At 42.9% G+C, this 21,186-nt stretch overlaps 1 protein-coding gene across 5 annotated transcripts in view; it reads right to left on the reverse strand.

The window, feature by feature from the left end:
- The window catches only part of tpk1 (thiamin pyrophosphokinase 1), a 349,575-nt gene that overhangs the window by 110,983 nt on the left and 217,406 nt on the right, over window positions 1-21,186 (reverse strand). For all 5 annotated transcript variants that reach the window (XM_055656935.1, XM_055656952.1, XM_055656943.1 and 2 more), the window contains one exon: window positions 18,248-18,356. In XM_055656935.1, coding sequence (XP_055512910.1) covers window positions 18,248-18,356 — 109 coding nt within the window. The remainder of the gene's footprint in view (window positions 1-18,247; window positions 18,357-21,186) is intronic.

A 21,186-nucleotide genomic window follows, 5' to 3' on the forward strand; every position in this document is an offset into this window, starting at 1 on the left:
CATGTTAGAACGTGAAAGTAAATTGGCTTACACGAGGTCCTGTGTGCAACCACTTTCAAGGGACAGTTAATATATTTTCCTTTCAATGTTGGCTGAAAATTGGCGCAACCATGAAGTTAAAAAATACTGCATTTTGAACATCCCAAGACTGTCTTAAGTAGTTACACCGTTGCAAGAAGTATCCAGAACTTAACCTGTATAGTGGATGGAAAGTCTCAACATACCTTGGATCAATTTGTCAAAACTGGTTCAAAAAAGTATCTGGGCAGTCAGATATATTAGTGGGGACCATGGCATAGTGATCCCCTGCATGACAGTTCAAAGAATTGAACTCTCAGTTCTCATTAGTGAGTTTATGCCTAATATGGAAGAGATACTAATTGGTGTGAACGCAATGTCACTAGAAATGTATCTGAGACTGAAAGAAACACCTCCAAACGTGTATCGCTTGAGGACAGAAGGCTTCATGATTGTGGGGAATATGGACCCTGAAACACTGTTGCTCTTCCTGGCTGCAGAAGAATAGCTCAAAATAAGTTTAAAACATCTCCCTGGGGCTGAGCTGTCCCCGATTTCCAGCCTCATGGGCTGGCTTGGTGAGAAAGCTATGAACTACTTCCAAGTTCTCTCTGGTCCAATACATTTTAACACCAATTACATTGTGGAAGCCCAATTTGCAGGATGGATGCTGCAGGTTGAAGTCATTGCTGGCTGAATCACAGCAGGACGTTGACGGATGTTTGGAACAGATTGTCCTCTGCAGTCTTCACAAGAGAAACAAGTGCAGACTTCAAAGAGCCTTTTAATGTACTAAATGCAATAAGAAAGATTAACATAGAAACAGAGAAAATAGGTGCAGGAGGAGGCCATTTGGCCCTTCGAGCCAGCACCACCATTCATTGTGATCATGGCTGATCATCCACAATCAGTAACCCGTGCCTGCCTTTTCCCCATATCCCTTGATTTTGTTAGCCCCTAGATCTCTAATCTAACTCTCTTTTAAATTCATCCAGTGAATTGGCCTCTACTGCCTACTGTGGCATAGAATTCCACAAATTCACAACTCTCTGGGTGAAAACGTTTTTTTCTCATCTCAGTTTTAAATGGACTCCCCTTTATTCTTAGACTGTGGCCCCTGGTTCTGGACTCCCCCAACATTGGGAACATTTTTCCTGCATCTAGCGTGTCCAGTCCTTTTATAATTTTATATGTTTCTATAAGATGCCCTCCCATCCTTCTAAATTCCAATGAATACAAGGCCAGTCTTTCCAATCTTTCCTCATATGACAATCCCGCCATCCCGGGGATTAACCTCATGAACCTACGCTGCACTGCCTCAATAGCAAGGATGTCCTTCCTCAAATTAGGAGACCAAAACTGCACACAATAGTCCAGATGTGGTCTCACCAGGGCCCTCTACAACTGCAGAAGGACCTCTTTACTCCTATACTCAAATCCTTTCGTTATAAAGGCCAACATGCCATTAGCTTTCTTCACTGCCTGCTGTACCTGCATGATTACTTGCAGTGACTGGTGCACAAGGACACCCAGGTCTCGTTGCACTTCCCTTTTTCCTAATCTGCATCCTCAACATTATTCGTCGAACTACAATATGAAGAGATAGGTAATAAAATGTGTCATATCTTCACACACACACACAGAAATTAATACTGAAATGTTTCCATGGAAGGATAAACCAGAGGGAGCAATTAGTTTCTTTCACCTATATTTGTGTTTAGTTAGTTTAGTTTATTGTCATCTGTACCAAGGTACAGTTAAAAGCTTTTTGTGGCATGCCATACAGCCAGCTGAAAGACTGTACATAATTATAATCGAGACGTCCACGGTGTACAGATACAGGTTAAAGGGAATAACATTTAGTGTAAGATAAAGTCGAGTCGAGTCAAATTAAAGATAATGCGAGAGCCTCCAAGGAGGTAGGTGGCACTGCTCACCAGTTGGTGATACAATGGTTCAGTTGCCTGATAATAAATAGTTGGGAAAAATCTGTCCCTGAATCTGGAATTATGCATTTTCCCTCTTTGTGACTATAACTGATGACTATGTCATAACCAAAGATTCTCTTAAATAATTTTCCTCTACCAGAGCCTGACTCTTACAATGTACACAATACTAAAAGTTGTATAAAATATTTATTTCATACAATGAAATATAAACCCAGTTGCTGGATGCTATTTGGCAAGCTGAAAACAAAAACTACGTATCCTCAATCGCGGAACTATATAAATAATGTTGCTAAAGAAATGGGATTCAAGGAGAAAGAGGGCCACAAAGAATGTGAAGAAAATGCCATATAACAATAAGGGGCCAATGAGCACATTTTAGATTAAAATCTGACACACCAGCGTGGATTTTTCTTTTTGTCATCATTTCAGCTGCTGACAGAAGCTATGCATCACCACACAGCTTGTGGTGGGATTGTCTACTATCTATCAGCAGTCAATGATTGTGGCAAGACCCAGCAGCTCCAAGGAAGTGACAAAGACAGGACAGCAGTTGAAAGATGTTGTGAAAGAGCTGTCAACCTGCTCCCGCAGCTAGGGAATGGTCCAGGATAATCTGAGGGATAACAAATATCAGCGCAATGTGAAGCCTGAATTCAAGCCAAGAGCATGACAACACTGAAATAATGAAAGAGAAGTCATCTTTTCAAGTGGTCAAGTGAAGAATCTTTTTTTTTTTAAATTTTATATTTCCTGCAGGAAATGGTGGGTCAGATTTCATACATAGATACATAGACAATTGGTGCAGGCCATTCGGACCTCCGAGCCAGCACCACCATTCAATGTGATCATGGCTGATCATGCACAATCAGTATCCTGTTCCTGCCTTCTCCCCATACCCCTTGATTCCGATGGCCCTAAGAGCTCTATCTAACTCTCTTTTGAATGCATCCAGTGATTCGGCCTCCACTGCCTTCTGAGGCAGAGAATTCCGCAAATTCACAACTCTCTGTGTGAAAAGATTTTTACGCATCTCAGTTCTAAATGACCTACCCCTTATTCTTAAACTCTGGCCCCTGGTTCTGGACTCCCCCAACATTGGCAACATGTTTCCAGCATCTAACGTGTGCAATTCCTTAATAATTTTATACGTTTCAATAAGACTTCCTCTCATCCTTCTAAAGTCCAGTAAATACAAGCCCAGTCGCTCCATCCGTTCATCATATGATAGTCCCGCCATCCCGGGAATTAACCTCGTGAACCTACGCTGCATTCCCTCAATAGCACAAATGTCTTTCCTCAAATTAGGAGGATTATTTTCCTCAAAATAGTCAGCAGTCGAATTGTTTATTACATTTCCACTTGCCCAAATATTTCTTGTGAATTGGAGATTCTTGTCAAAAAACCATTGGACAGGGTTTGTCCCTCCATCAAACATTTGGAACCTGGGTGAGCAGAGGTGATAATCAGATTGAACAATTGGTGATGAGCAGCTTAATGACTGCACCAGGAAGCAACTGTTTGAATACTGAAGATAGACACAAACTGTTGGAGTGACTCAGCTGGTCAGGCAGCATCTCTGGAGAAAAAGGATGGGTGACGTTTCGGGTCGGGACCTCTCTACAGATGGAGTCTTCTCCAGATATGCTGCCTGAACCGGTGAGTTACTCCAGCACTTTGTGTCTGTCTTCATAGAAACATAGAAAATAGGTGCAGGAGGAGGCCATTCGGCCCTTCGAGCCAGCACCGCCATTCATTGTGATCATGGCTGATCGTCCCCAATCAGTACCCCGTTCCTGCCTTCTCACCATATCCCTTGACTCCACTAGCCCCTAGAGCTCTATCTAACTCTCTCTTAAATCCATCCAGTGACTTGGCCTCCACTGCCGTCTGTGGCAGGAAATTCCATAAATTCACAACTCTCTGGGTGAAAAAGTGTTTTCTCACCTCAGTCCTAAATGACCTCCCCCTTATTCTAAGACTGGATAGCAGCATCTGCATTGCCTTTCTACACAGTCTGAATACTTAACTCACTAAAAAACTTAGTTCCACAGGCAAAATAAAGAAAAAGAAAGCCAGAATGAGTTAACAGAAAGAGAGGACATTTAAAAAAGCAAAGCAAAGTACAAAAAAGCATTTTAATTTTAAAGCCATCCATTAATTAGAAGCGTGATAATTGAGGCTCCATGCTTAAGTTTACAGTGTCAGTAATACATTATCAAAAATGATTTTCACACTAGAATGGTGAAATCTACCATTTTTCTTCTAAATTTAGTTCAATTTGTTCTTTAATTACAACAATTTCAAGCTTCTTTTTTTGCTTTATAATGGTAAATTGTAACTTCTTGTGAAGCAAAGTATCCCGAAACGTTCCTGATTTACTTATTTAGCTATGCAGCATAATCATTGGAGCGTGTCATCTCATTTACATTTTGGTAATGAATGTAATTAGTCTCATCACAAGATTTGACCTACTATCTTTACAGTAGGTATACTATGCTTAATACTCAAAAGATTGATTACTAGAGTATTGATTGCAACAGAAAAGGGCATATGACTCATCACAATGCATCTTTCAAATCAATCTATCCAAAGATTTCCTTAATTTAGAGTTTCTCATTTTCATTTGTAAGAAAACGCTGCCATCTTCATTCTGTACAGTCTAAATAATTTCCTCATCTCATTGCATTTCAATACTAGTGCCCCCATGATGGGATTTCCTTTCTCACTAACTTCAGAGCCTATTCACAGTTTTCTTTAGAGAAACAGTGCGGAAACAGGCCCTTAGGCGCACCAAGACTATGCTGATCATCGATCACTTGTTCACGCTAGTTCTCTGTTATCCCACTTTCTCATCCACTCCCTACCCTCTAGGAGCAATGTGCAGAGGGTAATTAACCTAGAAACCCACACAGCTTTGGGATGTGGGAGTAAACCGGAGCACCCAGAAGAAACGCAGGCGGTCTGACAGAAAAACGTGCCAACTCCACACGGACCGCAGCCAAGGTCAGGATTTAACCTAGGTCTCTGATGCTGTGTCAGCAACTTTACCAGTTCTCTAGAATCCTAGTGTGTTACCGAACGGATCAGATAGGTTTGCTTTAAACACTTTCGAAAACTTTGTTCATATTGCATCATTAAACTACAAAGATTTGAAGTTAAAAGTTAGAAATGTATTGCATTTACATTCAACACTATGATACCCAGCTCGACTGTACACAGTGTATTTGCATCCAGTCCATGTAGCGCTACTGAACTCAGCTAACTACAACTGTCTTGGACTCACAAGCAGGTGTTTGTTCCTTTTATTGTTTTACAAGATTCAAGTAATGGGCCAGCATGCAGTGAAAATAACAACGGCAAAATCTGCTGTAAATAAAGGGTTGAGAAGGACTGCTGCTCACATATGTCAAACATGCAGGAGCAGTCTGATTTTCCATGCAATGCACATTTTCCATTTACTTATTTACATTTTTCTGCACTATTATCAGCCATCCATTGCTTTCGAAAGACACACTCTTGACACAATTTTGCCACCCCCTCATAAAAGGCTGACAAGACAGCCTGGATTTTGTAGACATCAAAGGTAACTGTTCACAAAGACGTGGAGATTTCTGCAATGTGGATCATCTCTTCGACATTCAATTGCTGTGAAGCTTCAGGACAATGGGATTCCTGGTGCCAGATTGTTATGTGTAACAAGGAACAAGGATAGACACAAAATGTTTCGGGTCGAGACCCTTCTTCAGGCTGACAGTCAGGGTAGAGAGGGATACGAGAGATATGGACAGGTAACATGTGAAAAAGACAGATCAAAGCAGATGGTGATCAAAGAAAAAAAAGAATGGTTCATTGTTCGCTGAGGGGAAGGTGACAACGAGGCGTACAATCAGTAATATTAATCAGGAGGACAGTGAAATTAGTCGGAGAACTAAGGTGGGGGAGGGACAGAGTGAGAGGGAAAGCAAGATAACTTGAAGTTAGAGAAATCAATATTCATACCGCTAGGTTGTAAACTGCCCAAGATTGTTATTGTTTGTTTAATATTGTTGTTGGTTTGTTTAGTTTTATATATATACATGCCAATCTTTTTTTCTTGTTTATTATGGTGTTTAAAGAGTACTATGTTTATCTATTGTGCTGCTGCAAGTAAGAATTTAATTGTTCCATTTTGGGGCATATGACAGTAATACAGTCTTGAATCTCAGAAGCTGTGAAGTTACTCACTGACCAGCCAACCCCATTGAATAGATCTGACGTAGCCAATCAAGAACAAAAATATACAAACTTTTAATCAATATTTTCAAAAGGAGCACAAATTGAAGGTCAGAAGATACGCAAGATTGAAATATTGACGAAAGCTGAAATATTGTAAAATTTCTTAAAATTTAATCTTATTTTAAAATCCATTATTTTCTAAAATATTTATTTGAGGAAGGTACATTTTTCATTAGAATTAGATCGTAAAGCAAAGAAGCATGCCCTTCAGATTACTGAGTCCACATTGATTTACTGCATTTTGTTGTCTCTGTACTGTACACTGACAATGCCAATTAAAGTTGAATCTGAATCTGAATCTGATAATCAAGCACCCACTGACACTAATCCTGTTTTGTTCACCCCACATTCCTGTTAGCTCCACCCACATCATCCTCTTCACTGCTATTCTACCATAAGGACCAAATCACAATTACAGAATAACATGACAATCGGCATGTTTTTGTGATGTTGGTGAAAACTACTGCACCTGGAAAAAACCTACGAGGTCACAGGGAGAACTCCACACTGACAGCACTAGAGGTCCTCTCCGCCTCACCGTGACCGCCTCACTCCTCTCCACCTCACCGGGCAACTCACCTCATCTCGCTGCCTCACCGGGACCGCCTCACTTCGCTACCTAATGCAGACCGCCTCACCCCACCTCGCTGCCTCACTGGGACCGCCGAACCTCGCCGTCACACCGGCCATCCGCTGACCGGGGCCTCCTATGCTTCGCTTCCACTTCCCGTGGGCCTCCACCATCGCCTCTACCGACCCTCGCCAATCCACCACCCTCCAGCAGGCCGCAGCCGTTGCCTTACCTGGACCTGAAGTCTCCACGCTGCAGACTCTGACATCACGGGGTCTAACTGTGCTGGGTCCTAGTGCTCACCCCCTAACACAGGGAACCTCAGTGGTTGTTCCACTGGGTCTTCCCCTTCCCCCTTAAACTATGTGACCACAGCTCCTCCCCACCCACACCATAGTCCTCATACCTCCATCCTCCCTGACCACCCACCACCCCCCTATCAGACATCGCCTCGGCCTCCGTCCACTCACCTGCCTTCCTCCGGTCCCAACCTCCATCCTTGCCGTGTGTTCACCATACCCCCTGACCTCCCCCTCTCAGATGCCGAAAGGTCAGTCCTCAGCAGAGGCCTCACCTTTGTTCCCCTCAGTCCCCACCTCAATGAGTTCCACGTCTGCCACGCTCTTCTTCCATCGCCTCCGCATCAAAGCGTTTTTCCATGGGAAGGAGTCCTCACCCCCCCCCCCCCCCCCCCCCCCCCTTCTCCCATCTCCAACAGACCCCCTCCTCTTGGTCTCCGCCTCATGGCCATCTACCAGCTTTAGACCTTTTTATTTTAAACTGCTGGCAGAACATCAACTGCCTCAACTTCTCCACTCCCCTTTCTCACTCTAACCTCTCCCCCCCTGAACGTACAGCCCTCCATTCACTCTGCAACAACCCAGACTGGGTGATCAAACCTGCCGACAAGGGAGGTGCCGTGGTAGTCTGGCGCGCTGATCTCTACAAGTCTGAGGCCACGGGCCAACTCTCAGATACTTCCTCCTATTTATCTTTGGACCATGACCACGCAGACGAGCACCAGACGAGCACCACCGGTGAGACCAAGCGTAGGCTTGGCGATCGCTTCGCCCAACGCTTCCGCTCGGTTCACAATAACCAACCTGATCACCTGGTGGCTCAGCACTTCAACTCCCCCTCCCATTCCGAATCCCACCTTTCTGTCCAGGGCCTCCTCCATGGCCAGAGTGAGGCCCACCGCATATTGGAGGACCTGCACCTCATATCTTGCTTGGGTAGTTTACACCCCAGCAGTATGAACATTGACCTCCAATTTCAGGTAGTTCCTGCTTTCTCTCTCTTTCCCCTCCCCTTCCCAGCTCTCCCACAGCTCACTGTCTTCACCTCTTCCTTTCTTCTTCCCACCCCCCCCAAAGTGAGAATAATTTGTAAAAATGCAATTTTTAAAATTAATTCACCAATTTCTGTGTACGTGGGTACAGGAAGCATTTTTGTGTACCTGGGATTTTCCAGCATCTGCAGTTACATAGAAACATAGAAAATAGGTGCAGGAGAAGGCCATTCGGCCCTTCGTACCTGCACCGCCATTCAATATGATCATGGCTGATCATCCAACTCAGTATCCCATCCCTGCCTTCTCTCCGTACCCCCTGATCCCTTTAGCCACAAGGCCACATCTAACTCCCTCCTAAACATTTATATCTATACTTTTACTAAATCTTTCATCTTGTTCTCTTCCGGTTTGCGTTGTTTTAAAATTTGCGCAAAAACGGTACCCTATACCGCTAGGATATTTTTGCCACCTTACTCACCGTTCTCCTCTGCTCCAAGCGCACCAAGTTTTGTTCCGATTGGTGAAATATTAGGAATGTTTTTGGTCTGTTATTCGCCGGGCGGGGGCTGGCTGTGTTCGCGGGCGGAGGCTGGCTGTGTTCGCGGGTGCGGGCGGGCTGTGTTCGCATGCGGGGGCTGTGAGCGTGACAGACGCTGGGGACGGGAGCTGTTGAGTGAGTCTGGAGCCGGGTCCTGGAGCTAGTGAGTGCGGTCGGAGCCAGGAACCAGTGAGCCCACACACCCCCCTCCCACACCCCCCCCTCCTCCACCACACGCCCACGCCCACTACCACCCACACCCCTCCCCCTCCCCTCCCCCACAATACACCCCCCCCCCCACACGTCCCCTACCACCCCACACCCTTCCCCCCTCTCCCCTCCCACATACACCCCCTCCCCTACCCCCCAAAACCCCCCTCCCCCCACACCCCCTCCCTCTCCACACACATCCCACCTCCCCCATACCCCCCCTCCCCCATACACCCCCTCCCCCATACACACACCCTTCCCCCCACCCCCTTCCTCCCCCACACATCCCACCTCCCCCCCACCCCTCCTCCCCCATACACCCCCCTCCCCCACACAACCACCCCCCACCAGCCCTCGACAGGCGCCGCCTGAAGCCGTCTCCCTCCCCTGGCTGCGAGACACACCCGCCTGAAGCCGTCCAGTCCCCTGGCTACAGAACGCTCCTGCCATTGCTTTGGGGGAACAGGTGAGTGGTGGAATATTGCATTGGGGAATGGGATGCATTGGGGGACCAGGCCTTTTGTGTCTATCTACATCTAAGCTCGTTCCAGGTGCCTGCACTTGGCCCATATCCCTCGAAACCTTTGCTATCCATGAACCTATCCAAGTGTCTTTTAAAATGCTGTTATAGTACCTGCCTCAACTACCTCCTCTGACAGTTTGTTCCATATTCCCGTTGCCCTCTGTAAAATTGTCCAACCCTCTGTTTGCATGTATAATTATGCATTCAGTCCATTACATTCTTTCAGTGGTCTTGTAGATAAGCTTAATAATTGTTTACGAAATATTACAATTCTTGCTGTGTTTTTTGTTTTAAACAACGTCACGAGGGACTGCTCGCTTTTGATGCGAGAAATATGTTTGCCACGTAATATTTTTGTCAGTAACCTTCTGCGAGTAACAGTCCCCGGTCACTTGAAAGGGAAAGGCTACTGTACAATTGGATGCCGAGATACTTATAACAAATTCTCTGTGGATCTATTTCATTGCATTATGTTTGTTTAAATGATTAACAAATGGATGCAATCTTTTGATAATTAATAGCAAAGAATTTTTAAATTCCCTATCTAATCTAACATTCCTTTAAAAAAATATGAAAATTGCAAGTGATATTCCCCAATCCCGAGGGGATTCATTCAAACATTCCAATTAAAAATATATAGTTTTCAAGTAATTTAAATAAATATAATTTTATATCAAAACAAAACAAACTACATCACCCAACTAAACTATTCTGCCCCATTTGAATCTCTTCCTATTATCAGCATAGACCTCAATTGTCGCTTCCTTCATGTACTCAATCATTCACTCCTTTGCTGCTTCTGTTTTGACTTTAAAGATACAGCATGGAAGCTGGCCCACCGAGGCCAAACTGCCCAGCAATCACCCCCTACTATCCTAGTAGCACAATCACCCCCTACTATCCTAGTAGCACTATCCTACACACTAAGGACAATTTACAATTTACAGAAGCCAATTAACTATAAACCTATACGTCATTAGAATGTGTGAGGAAACCGGAGCACCCTGAGAAAACTCACACGGTCAGAGGAAGAATGGACAAATTTCGTACACACAGCACCCGTAGTCAGGATCGAACCCGGGTCTTTGGCGCTGAAGGCAGCAGCTCTACTGCTGCGCCACTGTGCTGCCCTGTCCTGTTCACAATTGCTCTCTTTGCTACAAGGGTGCACATTATCACTTTCTTTTGAATTCTATATTTAAATTCTCTGTCACTATATTGTTACATATTCGGTTGTGCTGCAGCAAGTAAGAATTTCATTGTTCTATCTGGGACATATGACAATAAAACACTCTTGACTCTTGACTATCTTGTTGTGATGGACTCTCATCTGTCGCCCACTAGTGAAAACATTTTAAATTGGTCATGTGGATTACCTAATGGATGATGTGGCTGAGAATTGAATCATGGCAAACTTTCATGGTGAACTGAATTAAAATGAAGCTCAACAACCTGGTTAAGTCCCTGTGCTCATCTTACAAGTAAAACCAGCACATCACATGGATGACCCCTCCCCCTTCTGTCATGGGGTAAACTGAGACTGACTCCCACCCCTCCCCTACCCCAATCTATGCACATCCCCAATCCTTTCAACTGGTCACTTTTATTTCATGTATTTTGTGTTTTTATGACTGTTGGCAGATCAATTTCCCTCCTGGGATAAATAAGTTATATCGTATCGTATACATAGAACTGCAAATGTCGGTTTAGAAAAAAAAAGGAACAAAGTGCTGGAGTAATTCAGTGGGTCAGGTTACAAAAAAGATACAATGTGCTGGAGTAACTATACAAAAAAAAGACAAAAATGCTGGAGTTACTCAGCGGGTCAGTTATGAAAAAAGAAACAAAGTGCTGGAATAACTCAGCAAGTCGGGATACAAAAAAAAACAACGTTCTGAAGTAACTCAGCGGGTAAATTACGAAAAAAGACACAGTTGGAGTAACTCAGCAGGTCAGGATACAAAAAAAGACACAAATGCTGGCGTAACTGCACAAAAAAAGGAACAGTGTTGGAGTAAGTCTCAATGGGGAAGGAAGGTCTTTATAAACAGGTTAAAACTGTACTCTGATTAACTTTCAACAAAAGTCGCCGGAATTTAACACAGATGCAATTTAATACTATTTCAAGGTCAGCTAAGATTGTTTGGAGCTTTTATAGATCTATTAACCACATTGGAAATCCTTCGTGGAACTTGGGTTGTTAATTTAAACTAATCCAGTGTTTTAATAAAGCCAGTTAAAATATTTTATATCCTGTTTCAATTAATAACTTAAAAATTGTGCTTAAAATCATTTCTGTAGTTTACCACAATATCAGTGATACAGCATCCACTTTTCATGTCAAGGATAAGGTTTGCAGCAATGCGGTTTTTTGTGATATAATTCTAAGTTACTTTATCTTTCATGCTGAAGTCTGGAGGATGCACAGATTGATACTATTCAGATTTTGTAGTGAAAAAATGGATGGCTTTACATTTGACATTTTGACATTTATTGAGCTCAGCTGAGCCACTGAGCGAAAATGTTTAACCAACCTCTGTGACTGAATATAAAAACAGTATTATTATTGAGGCAGGAACAGCTCAAAATTAGCAAACTAAATACTATTTTGTAGAAACTCATATAGGTGGTCATTTTGTCCCAGCCTGCACAGAGGAAACAGAGTGGCAGGGTGAGAAGAATTGCTGAGAGAACTCACCGTAGAAATCATATTAACCCATCCATTCAGTGAACTGAAAATGCAGCATTCGGCACAGTTAAGGAAGTTCCAGACCTAAGATTTGCCATGGGGTCTGGTGATAGATTATAAAAAAACATATGATACAGGAGGTGGTCATCGCGTCCATTATACCCATGCTAGTCAAAAATGAACTATCCCACCTTCTATTATGCCCCTGCCAGTTTCGGGGTTTTTTCACGTTTGGTTTAGAGGTACAGCATGGAAACACGTCCTTTGACCCACCGAGTCCAAACAAACTAGTGATCACCCATACACTAGTTCTATTCTGCAGACTAGGGACAATTTACAGAAGCCAATTATTCATCAAACTTGCACGTCTTTGGACTGTGGGAATAAACTGGAACACCCAGAGAAAACCTATGCAGTCAGAGAGGACATACAAATTTCATACAGAGAATACCATAGTCATAGTCACCCAGGATCATACCATGGTCTCTGGCGCTGTAAGGCAGCAACTCAACCGCTGCACCACTGAGCAACCCCATGAAAAATAAATTGATCCATTACCATGCAGGTCATAGAACATGCAAGTAATCTTACCTCAATTATCCTTTAGGACAGTTTTTCTTAAACCCTATGTTCATTTAGAGGGAGTAATTTACCTCTCTAATCCGTCTACCAATTACTTTAAACTTACTCCCCCTGATATTTAATCTCTCAGCTCAGGAGAGATGGTTCTACTGTTTGCTCTTACTAGCCCCTTCATAGCATTATACAAGCGCAAAATGGTGCTGAATGTTTTACAAGCACTGTGCTGCTGTTGACAGAACAGTCCTGAAATATTAATGGCACAATTTGGAGTCTGGCACCATTATGAGAGTGCAAAGAAAATTAGAGCTTGGGCAATTTACTCTCTGTGATTCCTGTACAGGAGCACCACCAAGACCACCTCTCTCCACTATAGATCCATCAATATCTTAATGTGAGCATTAGTGCTTGTGGCTTTCAATGCGTCTCTTCTCTGTACAAGGGACTCGGAAATCTGTTTCTGGTAATGAATTGAATTACAGTTGGGTAGAACTTAATAATATAATAGAAGGCCACTTAACCACTCACTTCCCTCTCAAGGTACCACTGGAGCTGCAATCTCTGTGATGGTTAAAACAAATAAAAAGCAATTTTACATTTTTTATAAAAATGGGAATGGTCTTAATGTTACAGAATGTATTTTGTGTGTGAGGTATTAGTTTGAGTGCTCTGAAGCTAAATCAATTTATAAAAAACATAGAATAGTCCAGCACAGGAAGAGGTTCTTCAGCCATCATGTCTGTGGTGAACATAATTCCAAAGTAAACTAAATCTCCTCTGCCTGCAAACGATCCATATCGCCCAATTCCATGCATATTCATGTGCCCATCTCAAAGCCTCTTAAATGCACCACGGTATGTTGTTCCACCTTCACCCATGGTAGTGCATTCCACAATTTGTCTATTAAAACCTAAATAATTCAATTCATTACCAGAAACAGATTTCCGAGTCCCTTATACATAGACGAGACATGTTGAAAGCCTCAAGCACTAATGCTCACGTTAAGACATTCATGGATCTATAGTGGAGAGAGGTGCTCTTGATGGTGCATATCTCGTTTAAACCTTTGTACTTTGACCTTAATGCGATAGGGAAAAATATATCAGTGTAATGGGAACATGAAAGCAAATTCTATATTTTTTTTTATGGCAGTCAATAAAGTGCTTAACTAATAAAAAGAGGTATTTAATTTATTATTAACAAAATACTGTCAGTGAAATTTCACCACAGGCACTGAGATGTATTTGTAATCACTATTCCCATGTTTCAGCTAAATTTTCAGCAGCCTTTTTTTTTCCAAGTGGCTTTCTCAGTTGTGGCTTAATTGGCATTTTCTCCCTCTGAATCTAAGGGTAAAGACCATTCAAGGCTGACAATACAGAGCAGGAACAAAGGAATGTTACACTGTTGTCGAGGTCATTATTTGTTACATCCCATAGCATTTTTTCAAAAAGTAAGAGTTGTGCTCTCCCTGCCATCCCAGCCACATTGCCAATAGCTTCTCCCTCCCCCACACCAAACACTTTATCTGATCATTATCACAATGCCTTATGTGGGATCTTACTGTGTGTACATTTGGTGCCTCACTTATAACAGGGAGTGAATGTCAAATTGGTTTTGGGATATTCTGTACTATTAAAAAATGCAATGCACTCCAGAAAATTTCAGGGATCCCTGTTTCACCTTGATTACTGTGACAGGTAAGATTTTCAAATAGAATTAAAAATCTGACTATTACATTTAATATTCTGAAATCAATTAAAAACAAGAGAGGCTCTATAATACTTTAAATCAAATATGTTCGACCAAGGGTCATGGGTTCACTTCACAAAATAGGCTTGCATTCTCATTTACAGCTCATTTCTTATTAAGCATTTATGCCAAGGATAACAATGTGGGAAAATGTAATATTTCCGACTTTGTTCCATCCTCTGAGCTGCCAGGCAGCTTGGGACCAAGAAGGTACATGAAATTCAACCATCCAATCAGTCATTCCTTCTCCCTAATGGTACAAACTACAAAGCTGCAAGCAAGAGCAATTCATTGAATTGCCAATGTGAAAGTCAGTCACTAATCCATCACAAAATATAGCCAATGGCAACAACTTTAGGTTAAAGGTCCATAAAAAGCTACAAATACAAATCTACACATAAAAGGTATTCAGCAGGCAGAGCACCACCAGCCGGAGATCTTGCCAAATCATTCAACCAGAGACAAGACCAGCTCTCGCTCTCACTCCATCACAGTCTCAAACACAGGAGCAGTACTGTGGTTCTTTTTCAAACAGAACAACAGTCAGATGCATATCAAAAAGTATTTCAAAATCTCATGCATCATAAAATATTGGAACTGTGATAAACACAGGAAATGTTGGAAACACATTTTGGGGGTGGGGGGTGGGGGGGGGGGGGTGGGGGGGGGGGGGGGGGGAGGGAGATGCACCAAGAAAGACAGGGCCACATGCAGAGGCAGCAGAAGATAAGACTTTTCTGTAAACTTTCACAACTTTGTTGCTGCCAGAAACGTGACGACTCTTGTGTGGGGGGTTTGGGGGAGGTGGTGCGTGGGGGGGGGGGTGTGTGGGGGAGGGGGTGCGTGGGGCAGGGGGTGTGTGGGGAAGTGTGGTGGTGGGGGTGTTTGGGAGGGGGAGAAGTGTGTGGGAGGGGGTGCATGAGGGGGGGGTGTGGGGGAGGGGTGGTGGTGGAGGGGTGTGTTGATAAGGGGGTGTGGGGGAGAAGGGGGGGTGTGGGGAAGGGGGAATGGGGAGTTTGGGAGGGGGTGGGGTGGGGGGGATGGAGGAAGGGGTGGTCGCAGCAGATGCAGCTCGCTCTCTGCTCACCCCACACCTTCAGCTTTCGGTCTCACGCGGCAGATCCCGGTCCCACACTGGCTTCACTCAGAGGCTTCCGGTTCAACTCAACAGCTTCCGGCTCATCGTGCTGGTCGCCGCAGAAGCAGCCCACACGCTGCTCTCTGCCCTCACGCTGCTCACTCTCCGCACGCTGCTCACTGTCCACAAGCTCTCCACAAGCTACTCACTCTCCGCAAGCTGCTCACTGCCCGCACGCTGTTCAACACACTCTGCTGCTTCAGCTTTTTATTCTCCTTGCCGCTGTTATTGACAGTGGGTGCCGGAAGGAGCGGTGTTTACGATTTTTAAACCTTCATAACTTGTGTACTATTTCACCAATCGGAACAAAACTTATTTGACTTGCAGCAGAGGAGAATGGTGAGTAAGGTGGCAAAAAATCATAGTGCTATGGGGGATCATTTTTGCGCAAATTTAAAAACAACGCAAACCGGAAGAGGACAAGACAAGAGTTTTAGTAATAGTACAGATATTACTGAAAATTTAAAGTCTGATCTTGGCCTTAGGAGATATGTATTTGTTAAGGGCCTGCCATTTTGGATTTCATGGTCATGAGAAGTCGCTCAAAGAGTTGTACCTTTTTCTGGTCGCCGCTGGATTTTCAACATGTTGAAAAATTTCGGCCACCTGCTGCGACTATGACGGGTACCGACAGTCGCCAAAAAAAATCGCGAAAGTGGGGCAGGCCCATTATTTTCCCACTTTAGGTCTGGTTTTCAGGTGGCAGTAGATAAGTGTGGGGAAATCCATGATCTATGGGTTGGCCTGGACCAGCGTGATGCTGTTTGTTCTTTCATGGCTGCCAGCATTCCGTGCAGCTGCGATCTGAAAACTCACCCATCTCCAGCAGCTGCCTTGCTTTCCCATTCCCACACCGTGACTCATGGCCCCTGCAACCGCACCGGCGAAAGGTAAAATTGACCTGTTGCCTCCCACAGCCACCGCTCTACCTGTGTGCACCACAGCCACGATGTCCCCACCTGAGGAACAGTAAACTGGGGCCAAAACAGATTTCAATATACTGAGACAGGACCCGGCAAAAGAGAGCAGACAGCAGCTACTTGCAGGCAAGTTTGCAGGCAACCATTGTAAGAAATAAAGTTGTTCAGGGCCAACGTGTATCCATAATGTCGAAGGGCATAGTACTGCAACAATAGATTTTTGTTGTGAACTGTGGCATGAGTGATGAAAACTATTTATGCCTAGACAACATTTCCTAGGCTCTTTAGTGATGCACCCAACATGAACTTTGCTGAAGCTGTAAAGACCCTGCTTTACACAGTGAAAACCTCATGGTAATGTTCTCTTGCTGGACCAGTGCTGCTGGATCCACTGTTATCACTTTTAATGAACTACTAGAATGGGTCTGGTGAATTGGCAGTGGCGTGGTTTATGTTTCCAATTCAGTTTCTCCGCAATGCAGAAGTACTGTGGGTTTGCTGATTTATTTTTACGCTAATGAAAAAATAATTAGCTTCTGTATTACAGTGCCTTCCATAATGTTTGGGACAAAGACTACACTGCTGAATCTTAGTGGGTAGCTCACATTACACTTAACTGCAAGCACCACCACTTGGCCACTGATTCCAAAATACCAATTATTATCTAATTACTGGCATATATTTTTCTTTGAAGATTGTTTTCAGGAAAACTTCATAATGTGTACCTCCTAAACCCAGTTCCTTTCATACAGTGCCCTCCATAATGTTTGGGACAAAGACCCATCATTTACATATTTGCCTCAGTACACAATTTGAGATTTATCATTTTAAAAATCACATGTGGTTAAAGTGCACATTGTCAGATTTTATTAAAAGGTATTTTTATACATTTTGGTTTCACCATGTAGAAATAGGGGGACTATGTGTAAATACAGCTGTAATTTCTACATGGTGACACCAAAATGTATAAAAATGGCATTCATTAAAATCTGACAATATGCACTTTAACCACATGTTATTTTTTTCTAGTACAAATCACAAATTGTGGAGTAAAGAGGCAAATAAATACATGATGGGTCTCGGACCCAAACATTATGGAGGGCACTGTAGCTTCCAAGATTGTTCTCCATTAAAAGGAATTACATTTTTGATTGCCAATTAATATTTGTGTCCAGTCAATAATCCCTGGCTCCGGAAACACCATCAATCTCTTATTTGGAATGTTGATCTGTTCAAAGAATTAGCTATTCTCGTGAAGTTGGCTGCTCTTCCAAACATAAAGGGAGTGAAGATGTGATAAATAAATTATTAATAAATGATTAATACCTATTTTCTCAGAATGCACTGTTTTGATTGTATTTCCTATGCAAAACACAGACCCTGTCTTGCAATAAATTTGCCTACTTACATTCCGAAAATAATTATCATTTACAACCCCTCCATTAGCTCAGTACTTTAAAACACTTCCATATTAAACACAGCAAATATATTTTCAACACTTCAAATAAAAAATCAATAACCTATATAAAATATATGTTAAGCCTTCACAATGTGGGACTCATAAGTCAAGCATAGTTTTATAAATCAGTATAAAAATTTGATGAATACTGAAATATTCACATTAAATATCAAAATCTGAATTCACAGCAAAACATTCTTGGCAACTCATCACTACCCAAGATGTAGCATTCTTGAATGAGACAGGCATTAAACTTTTGTTGTACTACAGCAGGATGAAAACAACTTCTAGAGTCAAATCCCAGCAAATGTTGGACATGTGTTCACACTTACTCAGATTCCACTTGAGTCCAGTTGTTGTTACATTGCACCGATTTCCCACTGGGATAAGGCCACACCACTTCGCTTCTAGGCCTGTGTTGACACACAATCTATGGTAACCCTGCCAGAAAAAAATACAGTTTATCCAATATAATCTTGAGGAACTCTGCCTTTTTAAAATATCACAGTAATAAATCAGTGCTGAGAATATGTTTTACTGTAGCTAAAAGAATCCTGATCTTTTATGACAGTTCATTTTAGTCCAAACATTTTTCCTATTGACATAATGATATTTATTTGGTTGTCACTCATGCAACTTAGCTGCAAGAGTCAATTTGGTGGCAACTCCTTATAAAAATCAATTTGTCAACTGTACTTTTCATCAATGGCATATACAAACAATAACATTTATGATCATTTCATGCTGCTCAACAAAAATTGAGGTATTGCTTTGGACTGCAACAAAATCCTAGGGTGGTGTGGGGGTAGAGGCTGGGACATTTTCGAGGCCCAGACGCATTATATTTACCCCACTCCACTTCTAGTCCCAATCCATCAAATAGTGAGCGAGACAGTAATGGAATTCAAAAGGAAACAGGGACATGGTCAGAGATATAATGGATTAAATGTAATGCAGGAAAGTCCACAGTGATGATTTATGGTGGAGCATAAGGAAAGATTATAAATGGGGATGCAAGAGACTGCTGTTACTGGAATCTGGAGCAACAAATACTCATCTAGCGTATCCGCTGTTCCAAGTATCAACTTCTCTACATCGGCGAGACCAAGTGCAGGCTTGGTAATCGTTTCACTGAACACCTCCGCTCAATTTGCCTTTACCTACCTGATCTCCCGGTTACTAAGCACTTCAACTCCCACTCCCATTCCAAATCTTTCTTTTCTGTCCTGGGCCTCCTCCATTGTCAGAGTGAGGCCCAGCGCAAATTGGAGGAACAGCATCTCATATTTCACTTGGGTAGCTAGCATCCCAGCGGTATGAACATTGACTTCTCTAACTTCATATAGCCCTTGCTTTCCCTCCCCCTTCTCAGTTCTCCCACCAGTCTTACTGTGTCCGACTACATTCTATCTTTGTCCTCCCCATTCCCCTGACGTAGTCTGAAGAAGGGTCCCGACCCAAAACGTTGCCCATTCCTTCTCTCCAGAGATGCTGCCTGTCCTGCTGATTTACTCCAGCATTTTATGTCTACCTTCGCAACAAATAACATGCTGGAGGAACTCAGCTATTCAGGCAGCATCTGTGGAGAGAGATGGACAGTTGACGTTTCGAGTCAGGGCACTTCATCGGGACTGAATATAAATGTCCAATGTCATAGATAGTTAGAAAATAGGTGCAGCAGTACGCCATTCGGCCGTTCGAGCCAGCACCGCCATTCAATGTGATCATGGCAGATCATCCACAATCAGTACCCCGTTCCTGCCTTCTCCCCATATCCCTTGATTCCGCTGGCCCTAAGAGCTCCATCTAACTCCATCCAGTGAATCAGCCTCCACTGCCTTCTGAGGCATAGAATTCGACAACTCTGGATGATTCCACAAATTCACAACTCTCTGGATGATTCACAACTCGCTGTCTAAAGGGTGCCAGGTACAGGAGCACTTGGAGGGACATTTCCACAAATTGTTGAAAGTGACAGTGCACTTTGAAAGAACAGCCATTAAAAGAGCATAGAATCCTAAGATCCATGAGTACCGACAGGGAGTGAAAATATAACCTCATAACGCTCTGTTTCAGCCACAATCAGATTGTTACATCCAGATCCAGTGACTTGAATGGATACAAAAGCCCATCAGGGGTAGTGGAAATATTTACAAGAGAGTTCTTGGGTTAAGGCATGTCAACTATGTTGATAGACTGGAGAAACAGGGACTGTTCCTGGAGCAAAGAGGTATTCAGAGATGAATTGATAGAGACGAATATTATCATGGCTTAGTAATGAGAGGAAACCAGTTCCCATCAGTGTATAGCTCAGGAACTCGAATGACTGGCAAAAAAGTCAGGTTTAATATAAAGACATAGGCAGGTTCTCTGGATGCTTTCAAGAGAGAGCTAGATAGGGCTCTTAAAAATAGCAGAGTCAGGGGATATGGGGAGAAGGCAGGAACTGATTGTTGATGATCAGCCATGATCACATTGAATGGTGGTGCTGGCTCGAAGGGCCAAATGGCCTGCTCCTGCACCTATTGTCTATTGTCTATATATTTTCATACACTGAATAGACATTAACTTGAAACCAAAATCTTCAGATGCTGGAAATCTGAAATTAAAACAGGAAGTATGTAGCCAGCAAGTCAGACAGCATTCATAGAGAGAGAATAGTAACCCGCTGAGTACCTACAGCATTTTCTTTATCTGTCATGACCTGAAATTAATTGCCTATTAAACAGTGGTGGAAGTAGATTCAGTCAATGCTTTCAAAATATAACTAGATATATACTTGAGGGAAAATATATTTCAGGGCTATGGGGAAGAGCTCTGAAGTGGAACTGAAGATTGCTCTTGTATGTCGGCAGTGAATGGTCTGAATGACCTTCTTCCGGGCTGTAACATTTCCATGATTCTATATAGGCATTGCTGGTATACTTAAGGCAGGTAGGATAAGGAAAACAGCAAAAGGTTATTGACCAGAAACATTAACTGAGATGATAACTGGCCTGCTGAGTATGGCCAGCACTTTATTTTTTATATTAAAAGCATTAGCATTTTGTTCTGCTTAATGAAGTACCAGAGGAATGTTCCGGTCAGATGCTCTTAGTAATTAACAAATTAATTAACAATGCAAATGTACATACTTAATTAGATGAAGGTTATAATGTTTTGCTTAAATTGCCTCTTGTCTTAAACCCCACCAAAGACAGCCAAACTCTTAAATAAAAAGACTTGGATTTACATTGTGCCTTTCATGCTTCCTTCTGGGGAATGGAAAATC

The sequence above is a fragment of the Leucoraja erinacea genome, chromosome 2 (genome assembly GCF_028641065.1).
Source record: "Leucoraja erinacea ecotype New England chromosome 2, Leri_hhj_1, whole genome shotgun sequence".
Classification (NCBI taxonomy): Eukaryota; Metazoa; Chordata; class Chondrichthyes; order Rajiformes; family Rajidae; genus Leucoraja; species Leucoraja erinaceus.